Below are 17592 nucleotides of genomic sequence, written 5' to 3'. Positions count from 1 at the left end.
TCTTTGTTACTCTTACACATCACCTCTAAACTAGTTTTAGCTCTCTGGGGCGGGGGCAGTATTTCCTATTTGTCCTTCAAAATACCTAGCAAACTGACTTGAGTCATGTAAACATAATAAAAATTTACAGTAAATAACTATTCAAAGAATCCAGGAGTAACTTTAAAGACTGCTGAATCCAAATATTTGCAAAGCATGAAATATAGTGTACAAATTACAGTATCTCCCATTTTCCGAGGGTCCGGGAAAGAAAGATGACCAGTTGACTTCCAGTACAAAAGACAATGAAGCAAAATAAACATGTAAAAAAATCAAACTCTGATTAATAAAAGGTCCTTAGATATGTACTAATACCTTTGTGGCCCTGATGCTCCTGCCTGTGTTGATTAATGTAGCACGGGGGTGGGCAAACATTTTGACCCGGGGGCCCCATCTGAGTATGGAAATTATATGGCGGCACATGAATGCTTGCGAAATTGGGGTTGGGGAGCAGGAGGGGGTGAGATCTCCAACTGGGGGTGCAGGCTCTGGGGTGGGGCCAGGAATGAGGAGTTCAAGGTGTTTGAGGGGGCTCCGGGCTGGGGGTTGGGGTGCGTGGGGAGGTGAGGGCTCTGGCTTGGGGTGCAGGCTCTGGGGTGGGGTGGGATGAGGGGTTTGGGGTGCAGGAGGGGGCTCTGGGCTGGGACTGAGGGGTTCGTAGGGCAGGAGGGGGCTCCGGGCTGGGGCAGGGGGTTGGGGCGTGGGAGGAGATCAGGGGTGCAGGCTCAGGGAGACGCTTACCTCAAGCAGCTCTGGGAAGCAGCGGCATGTCCCCCCTCCAGCTCCTATGCGGAGGTGCGGCCAGGTTCCCAGCCAATGGGAGTTGTGGGGGTGGCGCTTGGGGCAGGGGCAGTGTGTGGAGCCCCCTGGCTGCCCCTACACATAGGAGCTGGAGAGGGGACATGCCGCTGCTTCTGGGAGCTGTGCAGAGTCATGGCACGTGTGGAGCGGGACAAGCCCCAGACCCCGCTCCCTGGCAGGAGCTCGAGTGCTGGATTGAAACATCTGATGGGCTGGATGTGGCCCATGGGCTGTAGTTTGGTCAACCCTGATGTAGCATCTCAAAATTTAACAAGTGTGTTTGAGTCAACAAAATAAAAACTGACCTTCATTTTCTCACCGTATAGTCTCTCACCTGCAGTCAGAATTATAAATATTCTTAAATATATGAAAACTAATTTTTTCCTCCATGCAGGTTCATCGTTGGGTCAATTATGAATCCATGTTGAAGGAATGCCTTGTTGGAAGAATGGCACTCAAACCTGTTGCTGCTACTACAGGTATATTTTATAAAATGGAATATTTTAGAATCAAATACATTAGAAATTAGATTATTTGAAAGTCTTGGGACACCTGAAATCCTCGGGTTGTTTGAGAGTTGGCCCTCTGAAGTGAGGGAGAAGATTTAGATACCCATATCAGACTTTCCCAAAGCCATCTGTCTATTGATGGAGCTATATTATAAACATAGGCTTATATACATAGTATCCCTCTGTTTAGCTCCAGTTTGTCAGTCACTGGGAAGCAGGCAGTTCAGATAGGTCATCTTCTCTTTTTATCACAAGATGCTACTTTTAATTTCCCCACATCCTGTGTCAGCTCTGCTGAGGTTCTCCCTTTGCATAACCTAGAGCAGTTTGTAAAGCCTCAACTCATTTTCATGTGGTATTTCCATTAGATAATGTTTAAAGCCCAAGATGTCAGTTATGGGCTCACACTTCCTAAAATATACTTTTAATTTTATTAAGCAGTTTGAATAAGCTAACTACTTAGGTGGTAGTGTGTTTCCCTAGCTGTGCTTTTTGGAGTTAGTTCAAGCTTTGAGGCTTGTTTGGTCTTTATATGGAAAAACATATTGGAACTATTACTATTTGTTCTGCTTAACAAATGCTTGCTTACAGAAATCCAAAACTGATCATTATTGCTTTGGATCACTGGATGAGATAAATAAATTGTCTAAAAAAGTGCTGGTGTGGATTTCCAGAGGTTTCAAAGTCTGTTATATTCCTTTTGCCTTCTAGTAATGATCAAGTGGCTAGTAATAGCTTCCTCCCCCCCCCCCCCCCCCCCCCCCCCCCAAAAAAAAATATTGCTGAACAACAGGTACTGTTTTTGAGTAGTAAATATGAGAAAAGTAGTATGGAAACAATGACAGAATTAATATGTAAAACTGATTTTTTTTGTGACTTTTGTTTTTAAGTGGCATTTAATTTACACTTTAAGCAATGAATCTCTCACTTCTATCTTCTAGTATGGAATGCTAACAGGCATTGTAATCAGGATGTGATTAGTCCTTTCTAGACCTTACTTAAGTTACATCTCTAGGGCCATATTGTTTAATTGAGTGTGTGCTTTATATCTACACTTACGGAGGAGAAAGCAGGAGACTGTGTTTCAGTGTTGTATGCAGCTAATTCCACTGTAAAATTTTGTACTTAAATGCTGGAATTTATGAATGAACTGAACCAAACAAAACAAAATCAACTTCCAAGCTAATGCAGTTGAGCTGTGACATTTGAGTTGCTGCCACTTACATTAATAACCTTTTCAGAAGTACATTGGCATAATTAAAAATAAACCAAACTCAGTGGTATCTATTGAATCGATCACAATCTAAACTTCCCTGCAGTGGGTGGGATGCAGTGTTACACAGCTGTGGCCACTCATTTGTTTGCTCCAGTGCCATTTCTTTCCTGTGTGTGTTTGGCTTTTCTTCTTGCTTACTCCACCATGGCATGCTGAAAGCTTGTCCTTTTTAGCAAAATCTGCAACATAGGACTTCACTTTGCAGTGGGCCAGCAGTATGAAAATGAATTTATATATTTATTTATTTGAAAGAATAAAATGTTAAATATTTTACTTTAAAATGGATTAAGGTGTATTTGCGGAATGTTTATCCCTACAAGTAAGTAGCATTAACAGGTCTGCTTTCCACAATCTGCTGCTGTTTATAATCATATAATATTAGGGTCTCTGATAAATACCCTTCAGTCAAGGCTATGTTTGACATTTGAAATATGACAATATTCTCTCTTTTAAAAGTGAATATAAAATAAAAGCTTTTTGGAAGGAGCAATTTCCTTCAGGGGGGAAAAATAATTTAATGCAGAATTCCATAGCAAAAGGTTTCTTTGCTGTTCTCATCAATTAATAAGTTAGCAAGAATATCTTAGGCCTTAAAGTGTCTGAAAGTTAATATATAGTTAGAAAATTATCTTGCCAAAAACCTTTTCATTGTGAAGTTGGTGATATTTTTCTAGTCTGTTTAGAGTTCAGTTGTGATCACAGTTTGATGAGTAATGAAAGTACTGCTAGCCCTTGGCAGCAAAGGGCAAATATTAAAATCTCTCCTGGTTTTAGCCCAGTTTTCTAGATAGTGATAAAATAGACATCTATTGTGTGTATTACACAGTTCTGAAGGGGTGTTGGAGTATTCGCAGATGGAATAAAAATTAAACACCTATGAACAAATACAGGCTAATGAATTGCAGTTATTCAGTAAAATTACTTGTTGAATTTTCATGAATAATTCTTGCTGTGTAGCTTGTTTGTGAGCAATTCATGACAAACTTGAAATCTGATCTGCTTGATCACCTAAGTCACATGGTCTGATTTTGTTCCTGACAGAACATCTCTTAGAATCAGCTTTCTATTAGAAATGCTCTTGGACAGGGAAATTAAATTTGCTGTCCATGAATAGTGTAAACTTTAAAATTTGCTGTTTCCACAGGTAAACTTGTCATTAAACATGTTTGCTAAAATATTGCTGGAAAGCAAGGACACAGGATGGAGAGTTAACTAATTTTAAAATGTGAACTAATATTAGCAGAACAAGTTTGCAGTATTTATCTAGCTCTTGAAATTGCTACATTAGCACTAATTTATTAAATTATACTGTAGAATTGGTAAATTCCTTCAGTACTTCTCTCTCCCCCGTCTTAAAAAAAAAAAGGAAGTAGTACCTATTTGTAGCATATACCCTGTTTCTACATAGCAATACATGTGGTATATGAAGTGATTGTAGAAGAAAATATAGTGTGGCATAGGATCTTCAGATGACATTGTGTGCTGTTTTGATCAGTTTCCTTTTGATGGTGAGAAATGGGTGACAGAGGGTGGAGGGTGAATGCTCAGACAATGGCTGAACTAATTTGAAATAATAAAATACAACAAATATATCAAGTATAAAAGACTTTGGAAAATCTTAAGTTCATCTGAAATGTTTTAGAGCAATAATGGAGAATGCTCCTAGAAGACAAATTGACAGTTTTAGAAACAGAAACATGAATTACAAACTGAGTATACTTGTTTTAAAATTGATCAGTCCACCTGACATATTTTCTCAAAGAAGCTAACAAATTATCTGATTAAGCCAATTGTATTACCTGAGGTGGTTAGCTACAGTCATGATCAATAGTCTGTATTACATTTTTCTGAAAAACCAACTAATGATGCTACATAGAGAGGCTCTTTGTGGATAGTTTTAATACATTAAATATTGAATATATTAAAAATGGGACTAACAAATACACATGCCAGTCATCAGCTGACCTCTTTTTATGTTGTATCTCCTTCCCCACTCCCTTTTCAGTTATTTTTCTTTAGATTGTGAACTCTTCAAGACAGACTATCTTACTATATGATTTTACAGTGCCTAACATTCCTTAACTATTACAATATAAGTAACCGCACTCTTATCCTTGAATCAGTACTGGAATTCTAGGACCAAATTTGTTTTCCAAATGTAAACATCACACTTTCCCCAGATGACTACATATACGGGTTTTTTATGAAAGATGGTCTGTCTGTGTCATGATTTAGCAAGTATTTGACCAGAACCTACCTGGACCATTTTGTTTTGTATCCTTGTAAAGCCATTACATTTTGAATACGTCTCTGTAGATGTCATATAGTGAAAATGTAAATGAATAGGGAAAACAGTTGTCTAAGGTTAGCTCAAGTAATGTTTTTAGTGAGAAAAGCATTTTTCTACTTGTGCTCAACAGTAAAATGCTTGTTTTGTAGGTTGTGATGTTGGAATCCTATATTTCATCCTTAAAAAGATTTAGAATAAGGACTGTAAATTTGGTTGTTTAATACAAATACGTATCTTTATTATAGGTAGCACTATCAGCCTATACTTAACTTGCTCGACACTTCCCATTATAAGATAGTGTTTTCAGTTATCTATAACTTTGTCAAACTTTAACAGTTTGGGCTAAAATTTCAACACTAGGTGTTTGCTTCACGCTTACATTTTTGAAAGTTTCAGCAAAAATCACATAGTTGTTTCTGAGAATTAAAGAAAAAATACATTGTCTTGCACATGATAAAAATTCATACAACTATTTTGTTGAGAAGCTCTAGTGCCGCCATCCTTTGGATCAAGGACTTGAAATTGGGCAGTGGAGTCACTTTTGTGGCAGGGAGGTGCCTTTTGCTTTTTTTCGTGGAAAAACTGCATGTTTGTCCAAGCTAAAGCCTCAAAAAAAATTTGATTCCACACATGCTTAGTAGAGCCTTGTTAGTTTGGCAGCGAAATTCTCTGAAGAGTCCATCTGCGCTAACTATGCTCCAACCCAGGACCTTCCCTGTAATTGCCTGTGCAACCATAATTCAGCCCCCTTGTGTATATGCATTATGATAAAGTCTTTAAATACACAATCACATATTTTTTTTTTTACATGGGATCTCTGCTTCATTAGTACATTGGCAACCATAATTCTGACATTTTCTAACTTTTGAGGGATTGACTGTGAAACCTTAATTTTCTTCTAAACGTAGTGTTTTGCCTGCAATATATAAAATAGCTAAAGGACTGAACATTTCGTTTTGGCTGTTTTATTTCTTGATCTTTGAGAAATGTTATTCTGGTTAATCTGTTTGAATATTGTGTTGTAACTTGATTCTTGATTCTTATTTAGTTTTCCATGACCAAAGCTTTTTTAGTCAAACATAATTGAGTACTGTGTCTTAACCGTAGTAGCTGTCTAGTATTTTGGTTATTGTTGGCTTTCTTGCGTCCTTGCAGAGACTTGCTGCGCTCTACCTGAAGAGAAGAAACTCTTAAATGGTAAGTTTTCAGATGGTAAGAATTTGAAACTTAAACTAAGGAATATCCAAAGAAGTTAATAGGAGAAGCAAACATCTAGGTCAGGGGTTCTCAAATTGGCGGTTGTGACCCTTCAGGGGGTCACAAGATGGTTACATGGGAATCGTGAGCTGTCAGCTCCGTGGGGCTGACAACTCCTAACCCCCATTAAATTAACACCCCCATTTTTAATTTATAAGGGGGGTCACACTCAGAGGCTTGCTGTGTGAAAGGGATCACCAATGCAGAAAGTTTGAAAGCCACAGCTAGCTGGTGAACTCTGCATTATACATTTCAATCTATGGTGTTGCTGCAGTAGAGACTGTTGGATATCTCTGAGAATTGCAGTTCACAAAATCTTAGGTAGGATTTGTGAATTTAGTACTGAAAGATGTTTCACCCTAGAGAAGTTTGCTTTTGGGTTCTAAAATTCTGAGTACAGCTATAAAAATACAGTCTTAAATTGAGATGATATCAAAGATGAGTTCATCTGCTCTTGCCTGCTTTGCTGCTTTAATGATGCTCTGTCCTCCTGTTTCCATTTGTCATCTCTGATTTGCATATTGTCTTATAAAGTGCCTTACAATATTCCAAAATAGTTCAGAGTGATGAGTTTGGTAGGGCAATGACTCTGTAGGCAAATGGAACAGGCAGTATGCATTCTGCATCAATTAGTTTATTCACCGCCTTTGGAACCTGTTTTATTGAGACACAACGTTGGCTGGAACATAAGGTTTATCAACAACTCTTGTTAGAAAGTGCTGTGGGACTTTTAAGTTGGAAGTGGAAAAAGGGAGTAACCCCAGTTTTAGCGATCATGTGAAAAATGTCCCGCTTAACAGTTCATCAGCCTTCCTGTCCCATTTTGTTCATTGGAGTGTCAGGTTTGGGTACAGCTATAGTGATCCAAATTCTCTTCTGCCTGTGCACTACCTTCTGCCAACTGTGAATTGTTGCTTGTTAAAATCATACCAGACATCTCAAATGACTTCATTAAGGGGTTCAACTTCACTAATACACTACATATATTGCAGTACCCTGATACATGTGGAAAAGTAGCTTACACCATGAATAGGCCCATTGAAGACAATTATATTACATTACAATACTTGTGGAGTAAAGTACTAGTCAGTGTTAGCAAATGTGGTGCAGTGGGGTTTGATAGAAGTGAATGGATAATTTAGAGCATGTGAAGTGCAGAGTTGTCAAGGAAAATTCCATTTTTACAAATAAGTCTCAACTGTAAGATATTTAACTCTTTTGGATAAAAACTGTGTTCCATAAACATAATTAGAAAGGTCAAGATTAACATGGTAATTTTTTTTTTTAAGATCATCTTCAAAGTTCTGTTCTTGCTGTAGCTTCATTTGTAATCCAGACAAATTCATTTTTGTTATATATGCATGGAGTTAAAGAACCCACAAATATTACACCAGAATTGTTACCTTGTTTGCTGGAGTATGTATAATCCTCACAATGCTATAATTTCTAAACTAAATAGGAAATGCTTCTAACTTCAATAACTAGAGTCTGATTTCCCTCCCCTCTCCAATTTATAGGTTGTGAGATACAGAGTTTTTAATAATATGGTATCAGTGTTTCCATGAGGGCTTCAGTTGGGGAGCAAGCCTCAGATTTAGTGGGGGGTGGTTCCTCTTTTGGAGGAATATTATTTTTTAGCCCCAGCCTTCTGTGGCAGCTGCTGTATCACCTGTGATATATACACTGTTCAGGAGCAAATGCATAATGATTTGCATTTATTTCGCACATGGTGTTCCCTCCTCGGTTAGTCATAGGTTTGTAAGGCCAGAAGAGACTGTTATGATCTAGTAGTTTGATCTCCTGCATGACATACACAACTTAATTTCACCCAGCAACTTCTGCATCAAGCCCAAAATATCTGGTTGAACTAGAGAACCTGTTAGATGATATTTGGTTTAAATGGGAAAATGAATACATTCCCTAGTTACTTATCCCTGTCCGGTATGCATAACCACCTCTGGTTCATATGGTTCGTTGTTTAATGCATCTGAAACTGATTTTGAAATTTAAAAATGGGCAGTTCTATCTGGAAAGGAAGCATGATAGATCAGAGCATGCTCTGTTCAAGATAATCTTTGTTCTTATCATGAAAGTGTGTAAGAAAGTACTGGCTAAGCATCAAGCTAATTTTAGGAAAACATCACATTGGTTGCTCAGGGGAGTGGCCTTGGCTGGCATAAAATCCTTGCTCTTGTTTTGATAATAACCAGCCATCCACAGCAATAACCATTCCTTCCCAACTCTATTGTTACCCTTCTGCCTAGTCTGTTCCACTAGAAATCCTGCCTTCCACTTGGTGTCATGGACCACATAACATTTCAGGCTGTTCATTTTTCGCTGTGCCCACAATGACACAGTTCAGCTTCTTTTTAGCATCAGTGTTTAGGAAGGAGAATTGAAATCACTTTAACCTATGTTCTCATTTCAGATTGTTGCCTGAATATTATTCTCTCTGTCAGAGATCAGTATTGTTGCTTTCCAAGAAAACTGAATAGTGATTGTTCTCACTATTAGTTTCTCAGACTTTGGTCAAGGTCACTGTGATTAAAAAGTAGAAAAACACTACAATGAAAGTTGTTTATAAAAGCAGCTAGCTGAATACTACAAAGATCTCTAGCAAGATGCTTAGTGTAAAGCAAGGTTTAAAATGCCTGAAAGTCTCTGCTTGGCTTCCTGATGTTAAAGCTGAATTAGTGTATGACATTAAGTTACGTACCTGAAAGTCACTCTTCTTTTATTTTATTTTTGGAACTCTCTAAACAAACATGTCTAAGTCTTGTTTGGGTAAGTTATCTGGGGCTAGCATTCTAATGCTTTGAAAATTAAATAAAGTAAAATATAAGAGATAGTTAAGAACATGCTTATACATATAGCTACAATTATATTCCACTGGTTTCACAGAGCACATGCCAATTCCAGTGTAACTTGGGAAGCTCATACACCAAAGTTTTTTGTGGTGTACCAGTTGCATGGAACTCGGATGTGAAGTGGAAGTTAGTTTTTGGGGGGCTTGGGACTCATTTCTCAGGGGGGCAATGGCTAAAAAGCTTGTGACTTCCTGATTACTAATGGAAATACAAACACCAGGTATCAAGGAGATATAGCTATTGCATGCATTTAATTTTAAAACTTTCTGGATTTCATTCCTCCTAGGAATAGATGTTAACACTCTTGGATGGGTGACAATCAATGCAAATGTGTTAATAAATTCTGTTGGTTTGGTTTTTTTTTTGTAGGCATACTTCCTAAAAATAAAGTATTGGATACGTCTTCCAAAGATTTAACTCCAAGGTATTGATCTATATTTTTATAGTACACTTTTTATACACATTTTGTTAAATAGTGTATACTGTTAGCAAATACAGAGTGTATGCTAATCCATAAAGCTCAAACTGCTTTATGTAGGTGGGTATGTGTCATTATCAGATCTTACAGATAGGGAAACTCATGTTCAGTTAACTTAAATGTTTTGCTCGAGGTCCCACAATGAGTCTGTAGAAATGAGGGAGAATAAAATGTATATTTAGTGATTTTGCACTGGCCGCTGCCCTATGCTCCCTCCTACATAAATATAAAGTTAGTTCTTGATTCAGGATTCCTCCCTATTTGTGTTTTTCTATAGTGCAATAAATATTACTTACTTCAAATGTAGAAAATTCAACAGTATCCAGTATTTATTTTGTATGGAATTTTCTGATATTACATTTTTTTAAAGGACGATGGGTAAGTGCAATATACACTTTGAACTATACCCACCAGTGTTATGATGCTTTGGAGGTTCCCAGTGTAGCAGTACTGATGCAGTTCTGTGGCACAAGGGACGATTGGCTCCATATAGGCTAGTGTAGAATGGGAACAGAATACAATGGAATATACATGAAGTGGCCAATGGGACTCTGATTACATTGATCTAATTGCTAAAATCCCAAGGAATAGTGACTGCAGGGGGCTGTTTGCATGTCCTGTGCACTGTCTGCCAGTTGGGGTTGATTCCATTCCCACAACCACTTCATTTTTCCCCTTTTCCTAATCTACCTCAGGATTTCTGCAATAAGTTCTGAATCCTATCATTTGCTATGGGGACTGAGGTAAATAGGGAAGAGAGGACAATTCAGACAGACTACAAAAAGAACTAATCTACTTGCAAACATTCTCATTTGCAGTACGTTTTGGGGTTTTGCTTTCTTGTCCGTTAGTCTAAAAGATGAGTACGATAATGTAAGAACTTAAATACTGTATATCTAATAGTTAGACATATTGTATATCTAATACTGAAACATCCATCTTAGAAAGGGAACAGGATCCATGGAAATGAAAATAGGGGTGAGAGTAGTAGTAATTATTCCACATAGCCAAAAGAGTCCTCTTAAATGATTTCTATTCATCCAAAGAATGAACTGCTCACTTTACTCAAATGTCTGTAATCAATAACCAGTTTCTTTAAACCAGTCATGTGCAATTGTATACACATTCATACAGTTAGTACAAAGTTTATGCGCATTCTTGCCTAATCGTACTTTCTAATAATATGATTAACTATTGTCTGCTAACTAGTGATGGATAACTAGAGTTCCTGTTTTTTAATGTTGAATAACCTTTCTTAAAATAATCAGTTTGACTTCTCGTCAGGATATAAAAGTATATATTTGGTATATTATTTCATAGAAAGGTCAGCTTGGAAATTCTTGCCATTTAAATATTTTTTGTTTGCTCACAAGAATAATTCCTTTTTTTCTTAATATTTTACAGCTATGATTGGTTCCAAACAGATTATTTGGTCACTGTTGTCATATATACTAAACAAAAGGTAAATGCATTTTATCAAAAGAAAAAAAATCATGAAATCTTACTGTGAATGTCGCCAGATATGTTCTATGAGTTCTTCAGAATTGTTCTTATGTTCAAAAAGTATTTGAAATAATTTCCTTTTCTATATAAGGGCATGAATTCAGAAATGGTGATAGTTGACCATCAAGATGGTAGACTGAGAGTAGACAGCATTCTGAGGGATTATTCATATCTCTTGCATATTGGTAAGTGCTTTAGTTTTGCTTTGAAAAACATTTAACGTTGAATTCTATCGTTAGTTTAATTTTGCTCTGTGACGTGCAGTCTATATGGTTTTATAAAAACTTGATAATAAGTCAATATAATGTAACTGAGATAGTTTTAGAGAAAATACGGTAATAAGTGAATGTAACGTAACTGGGATATGCTTCATGCAAAAGGTCTCTTGTAAGGTATCATTGCAAAGCTTATAATCTACTGAGTATGATCATCTGATTTGTATAAATGTACCACTCTTGTATCTAAAACTAGAAATATAAAATGTAACTCTGAGGGCCTATTGTAATTGTGTAAAGTGTGGACCATTAATGATGGTTTGGAATCTTGATGACTCCCATTGTCTGCAGATGGCTGTATTTACCTGTGAGTCTTCCTGTATATGTGTGTGCTGGCAAGTGAGTAATGAAGTCTTGCAGTGACATGTGATCATGTCACCTGAACTGGAATCCATCTTTAACCTAGTGCTTTCCAGTGAGGGGGGGTGGAAACCCAGAGAGACAAAGAATTCCCGCCTTATGCAAAAGATATATAAAGGGGGGAAGAGAACAGAGAGGGGGAGGAGCCATCATGAAGAATCCCCTAGCTACCACCTGAGCTGCAACAAGAGCTGTACCAGGGGAAAGAATTGTGCCCAGGCCTGGAAGGTGTCCAGTCTGAGAAAAACTTACTGAAGCATCTCTGAGGGTGAGATTATCTGTATTTAGTTTGATTAGGCATAGATTTGCGCATTTTATTTTATTTTGCTTGGTGACTTGCTTTGTTCTGTCTGTTACTACTTTGAACCACTTAAATCCTACTGTCTGTATTTAATAAAATCACTTTCTATTTAGTAATTTACTCAGAGTATGTATTAATACCTGGGGGAGCAAACAACTGTGCATATCTCTCTATCAGTGTTATAGAGGGCGAACAATTTATGAGTTTGCCCTGCATAAGCTTTATGCAGGGTAAAACGGATTTATTTGGGTTTAGACCCCATTGGGAGTTGGGCATCTGAGTGCTAAAGACAAGCACACTACTGTGAGCTGTTTTCAGGTAAACTTGCAGCTTTGGGACAAGTGATTCAGACCCTGGATCTGTGTCTGGAGCCAAACAGGAGTATCTGGCTCAGCAAGACAGAGTGCAGGAGTCCTGAACTGGCAGGGAAAACAGAAGCAGTGGTAGTCTTTGCACATCTGGTGGCAGCTCCCAAGGGGGTTTCTGTGATCCAACCCGTCACATGCTCCTTCTCTCCCTGCCCCCAATCTAGTAGTTAGTGCATTTGTGTATTTTTGTATCTTATGCTTCTACATTTCCCATCGTCATCGTTATGTTCCTATTACGCCTCTGGCGTTTAGGGCAGTGACAAAGCTCCTCCTTTCCTGTCTGTTTCTGGCAAGTCTTTCAATGGTTCCCCAGCTGTGCCCCAGGTTTTTCAGCTCGGCTTCCACCAGGGTGGATTTGATTTAAATCAAATTGATTTAAATCACTAGTCAGGAAGACTCGATTTAATCATGGATTTCTACCATAAAAGTGCATTTTTGGTGGTTGTTATAACCTTAATACATATTCTTCACAACTCACAGATTTCATTTTTAGAAGGTAAACACTATATATTTTTAAATAGTGATTTTTTTTGGAAAAGTTGTCAGATTAGTTTTACAGCTATATGAGAAAATGAATGATTGTTCGGTTATTTCATTTACCAAAGGTAACTGAAGCAGATATTTATGAAGTCATTGGGAGGCGAACTATCTCCAATTCAACAGGTTAATCATTAATATATTGAGGATTTTCTTGCCTTTCTGAATTAGGAGGAGAACATCACCAGACAAACATTTAAATTGTTTTATTTAACTAAAACAACAATGTTATGTATTTTGGATTTTTTCCCTTCAACAGCAAACATATCATGTTTTAACAAAAGAAGCATATGAATTTTTGAATTTAGTTAAACATTCAAGTTTTTTAAAATCAGGTTTGTTTTTGTTAAAGTTGTTTTTAACTAAAATAGTTAAATATTTAATAAAAAAAAATCGGCTATGTCAGCCACGTCAACATGAGAAACTTAAAATATTGGCTTCTGCAGCTAACGCTGTCGTCATCTTCACCTTCATTTTCCTCTTTGTTCATAATCTGGAAAAGAGAAACAAGTTTTCTTTTTCAGGTCCCAAACAATTTCTCAATTTGGAATGAATTAGTCCAAAGGAAGAACATATTCTTTCTACACCATCAGAAGAAGCTACTGCTGTTAAAAGTGAGATTATCACTTCAACCTTCTCTGAATCCAAGTGCTTAAGTGACTTCCACCAGTTCACTGGTGTGACTTTCTTTAAAACATCATCAGCAAACATATATTTCTTGAATGGTTCGCCCTTAGCTCTGAAGTTTATTATAGTTGGCATTATGGAGGGATAATTGCTGGATGTCCATGTCATAGCCAACTCCTCTTCTTCAGCAGTTAAGGTTTGACCCTGGTACCGAGTATTGAGAATATTTGCAAGAAAATGAACTGGAGATAGTGCTTGTCCCATTTTTTTTTTTTTAATGCTTGTAATTTAACTCTGTCATTGCATATTTCTCTTTTTAAGATCTCACTCAGTTCCTTCCAAATTTCAACAGCATCAGCAATAAAACAGCTATTTCCCTGTATTTTGTTCAAGGCTACCGAAATAGGCTTCAGGGTATTCAGCATGTGTTCAATATTTCTCTTAAGCTCAATATTGATAACTTTGGCTGTGTCAGTGCCATCTATTTTTTCACAATTTTGTTCACAAACTGTCATTAGATTAGGCCAGTTCTTGATATAGTGGTCAAAACAGTCCACTACTGAGTTCCCTCACACGTCATGTGGGAGAGTTAGCTTGGTTCCTCCCACTTTTTTCAGAGCAACTGCTGCAAAGTGGTTGTTACGGAAGTATTTTGCAATTTCAACATCATTAGCCTTTATTTCTGGAACACTGAAGTCTTTGGCTAGGAGGTGCATCAAATGAGCACTGCAATCGTATGTTATTAGCTTGGGACTCTCTTCACACTCTCCTACATTTCTTCTCATCTTGGATACATTTGCAGCATTGTCTGTGACCAAACTTCATACGAGACGTTTGAATTTTTTTTCACAGTTTGTTATAGCTTTTACTGCTACTTCTTGTCAGTACTACTGTGTGTGCATTTCTTGATGTATCAATTGTTTCTGTAAGGAAGACATTCCCTTCTTATGTTGTCTCACAAGCCATATACAACAGGATCATTGTGGACATTGCTCCACCCATCAAAACTCAGGTTAACAATTTCACCCTCTAGACCAGGGGTCGGCAATCTTTCAGAAGTGGTGTGCCGAGCCTTCATTTATTCACTCTAATTTAGTTTCATGTGCCAGTAATACATTTTAATGTTTTTAGAAAGTCTCTTTCTATAAGTCTATAATATATAACTAAACTATTGTTGCGTTTAAAGTAAATAAGGTTTTTAAAATGTTTAAGAAGCTTCATTTAAAATTAAATTAAAATGCAGAGACCCCCGGACACAGGCAGTGTGAGTGCCACTGAAAATCAGCTCGCGTGCCGCCTTTGGCACATGTGTCATAGGTTGCCTACCCCTGCTCTAGATCTTTTGCACACTGCTCAGTTTCTCTTTCATACACTTTATCCAGCAATTTTCCTGCGACATCTGCTCTGTTGGGTGGACTGTATCCTGGTCTTAATGACTGTACCATGTTAATGAACTGTAGGTTCTCAGTCATACCGAAAGGAGCGTTTGTTGCATAAACAAACTGGGCAATTTTTTCATCAATTACCTCTTTTTGTAATCTGCTGGTTCTTATCACAAACTTATCTGTGGTTGTTTCTGGATGACGGAGATTTTTTCTTTTTCTTTTTGCTACAGGTGATATACTGTGGTTGTGTGTCACACATGATGTGACTGAAACACTATCATTGGCAGATAACTCTGAAACTATAGAAAATGATGCTGATCTTGAAGGTGGATAGTCTTCAGAATCCTGTATATTCAGGATGCATTCTCCTAAACAAAATAAGTCAATGCAGTTATTTAATTATTATTACCGTATTGCTCATTTAGTATTACTCATTGCATTCACTGACACTCAGTACTATATTAAAGGTGAAATTGTAAAAGGAAGATCTGCCTATTTCAGATATTTATTTTGTGTCACAAGTGCATCTAAAATGATAGTACTATAGAGTAACAACTATATATTTTTTTTCAAACATGAGAATTCAAGAATAGTCCAGAAGGAAGACAGGCAGTCCTTAAGAAAGAAGTATGAAATAAAAGAGTTTACCAACCTGAAGATCCTGCATGTTCAGGCACGTTCCTTTCATCATTGTCAACGCAGCTTCCTCGTGAGAAGGAACACTTCTCATGATGTTGTTTCATTCGGGAAACCAGGCCTTGCATTTCTTTGTTGCACTGTTTGCATTTTGCACGCATGCCTGTCTTACCCACAGGTAGAGGAACTTCATTAAAATATTCCCAAACTGGGTCTCTTTTACGGCCTGTTGCCATTATAGGTTTTCCATTTTAGTGAGAGAATGGTATGGTACATCTCAAATCAATGACGTCTACACTCAGAAAGACCTCTAGACTTCTGGAATATGCTGCCCAAACAGTTTCACTTTTGTTTCTACTGCCTGTCCCTCCCTTCTCACATTTATCTCCAGACTTCTTCTCCTTGTCCAGATCTGTTCCGCCCCCAACAATCTTCTGTTCATTGAACTTTTTGAAACTTTGAACTTTTAGAGAGAGATAAGGGATTGACTCTGTGTACACAAATTTGCAGAGGGACAGTAGAGTTGTGGTCTGTTGTTTCTCACCTCTGTATATTATTTATTTAAAAACATTTTTGCTGTTAACAACCATATTATTTCTGGAGACACAAATCCACAGTTTGAGAACTGCAAATCTTATGTATCTCTGATGGTATCTTCTAGACTGAGCACTGAGTCCCATTGGGTAGATCGAAAGATTAACTTAAATAATCTATACAGAAGCCCCTGGAACCCTATAAGATTGGGTCCCTAATCCATGAACTATTGGAACTCATTTACAAAACTTTTCTTAAACATTACATGAATATATTGTCTCATACTATAGAATTAGCATGTATAATCCCTATTCCATGATGAGATATCTTTGAGCTATAATGTATCTTAATTAAAACGATCTTTAGATAGATTTTTCCCTCAAAAATCTGATTTAAATAAAAAAAAATTATTATTTTTTAAAATCATTGAATGTATACACAGCTCTTCGCCATGTTTTCAGACAGCCTCATTCTCGCTTGCCTTCAGGTGTCCATCTTATTGCTACTCTGGTGATGGAATCAGTTTCCATCCGAAGCACGTGACCGATCCATCTCCAGCGCCTCCTGGAAATGATAGTGCTCAGATCCTCTTGGCTGCACTGTGTCAATAGATCTTGGTTTGAGATTGTTCTGAGCCAAAAGATATGGAGGATTTTTCTGAGGCAGGTTGTATGGAATGAAGATAGTTTGGACATGTACTTTCTCATTCCCCAGCATTCTGCACTATAAAGTAGTGTTGAAAGTACGCAGCTCTGATAAATCTTAAGTTTGGTTTTGGTGTTGTATTTTGATGATTTACAGACTGTATTTAAGCTCCTGAAGTTGTTCCTGGCTTTATTGATTTTGTTCCGGCTGTCCTGGCTACATTTCCCATACAAGATGTAAATTTATATCCTGATACTCTGGAGTTAAGTAAATTGTGACATATTTGTCACCTTACAAATATTAATTTACAGTGAATGCTTACCTTTTTGCCATCTCATCTTTGATCTTAAAGTTAATTGAACTGTTCACATACATAATGTCAGGCAATTAAGACATGAAAGGGAATTAGTATCTAGAAGCTAATTTGGTTACATTGTTAAACTTCTAACAGGATATTGGTAAACACAGACAAATACACTTAGCATCTACACTGGATTTCTATTACTATAAATGAATGGGTTACTGATTGCTAGTCTAGTACATCTCTCTGAAATTCACATACAAGTAAATTGTCTGGATACAATTGTAATGCCTCTTAAGTTGTTATGGGTCATACACAGGTTGGCTGGTCTGTCAGTGTCACAGATGCTGATAACTATAGAAGGAGAAGGCAATTCGCTTTCCAGTTATATCTAAATAAGAGGATGTGCATTTTCTTCATTTTAGAGCTGAGTTATGCAGTTCAAGAGGACATTACTGGTAAGATGTTTCCTCCTCTTCTCCCTGTTCTCTACCCCATTAATGTCAAAACATGAAAACTTAAGTCTGTCTACTTTGTTCTGCCCTTCTCCATCTGGCACATATTTAACAGATAAATGATACCTTTGCCTATGAATAATGTTTT

The 17592-nt window shown here is 37.3% G+C and overlaps 1 protein-coding gene across 4 annotated transcripts in view; it reads left to right on the top strand.

Moving 5' to 3' along the window:
* LOC117875136 (cytochrome b5 reductase 4) overlaps positions 1 to 17592 on the top strand; it is a 77803-nt gene that overhangs the window by 15592 nt on the left and 44619 nt on the right. For 2 of the 4 annotated variants that reach the window (XM_034766106.1, XM_034766109.1), the window contains exons 4-9: positions 1235 to 1319; positions 6071 to 6112; positions 9409 to 9463; positions 10922 to 10979; positions 11112 to 11205; positions 17415 to 17447. In XM_034766106.1, the coding sequence (XP_034621997.1) occupies positions 1235 to 1319; positions 6071 to 6112; positions 9409 to 9463; positions 10922 to 10979; positions 11112 to 11205; positions 17415 to 17447 (367 nt within the window). The remainder of the gene's footprint in view (positions 1 to 1234; positions 1320 to 6070; positions 6113 to 9408; positions 9464 to 10921; positions 10980 to 11111; positions 11206 to 17414; positions 17448 to 17592) is intronic. The other 2 variants (XM_034766108.1, XM_034766110.1) reach the window with 2 other exon arrangements.

Source organism: Trachemys scripta, chromosome 3, assembly GCF_013100865.1.
Source record: "Trachemys scripta elegans isolate TJP31775 chromosome 3, CAS_Tse_1.0, whole genome shotgun sequence".
Lineage (NCBI taxonomy): Eukaryota > Metazoa > Chordata > Testudines > Emydidae > Trachemys > Trachemys scripta.
Note: the sequence above shows the minus strand (reverse complement) of the source record. Positions and strands in the feature narration are given on the sequence as shown.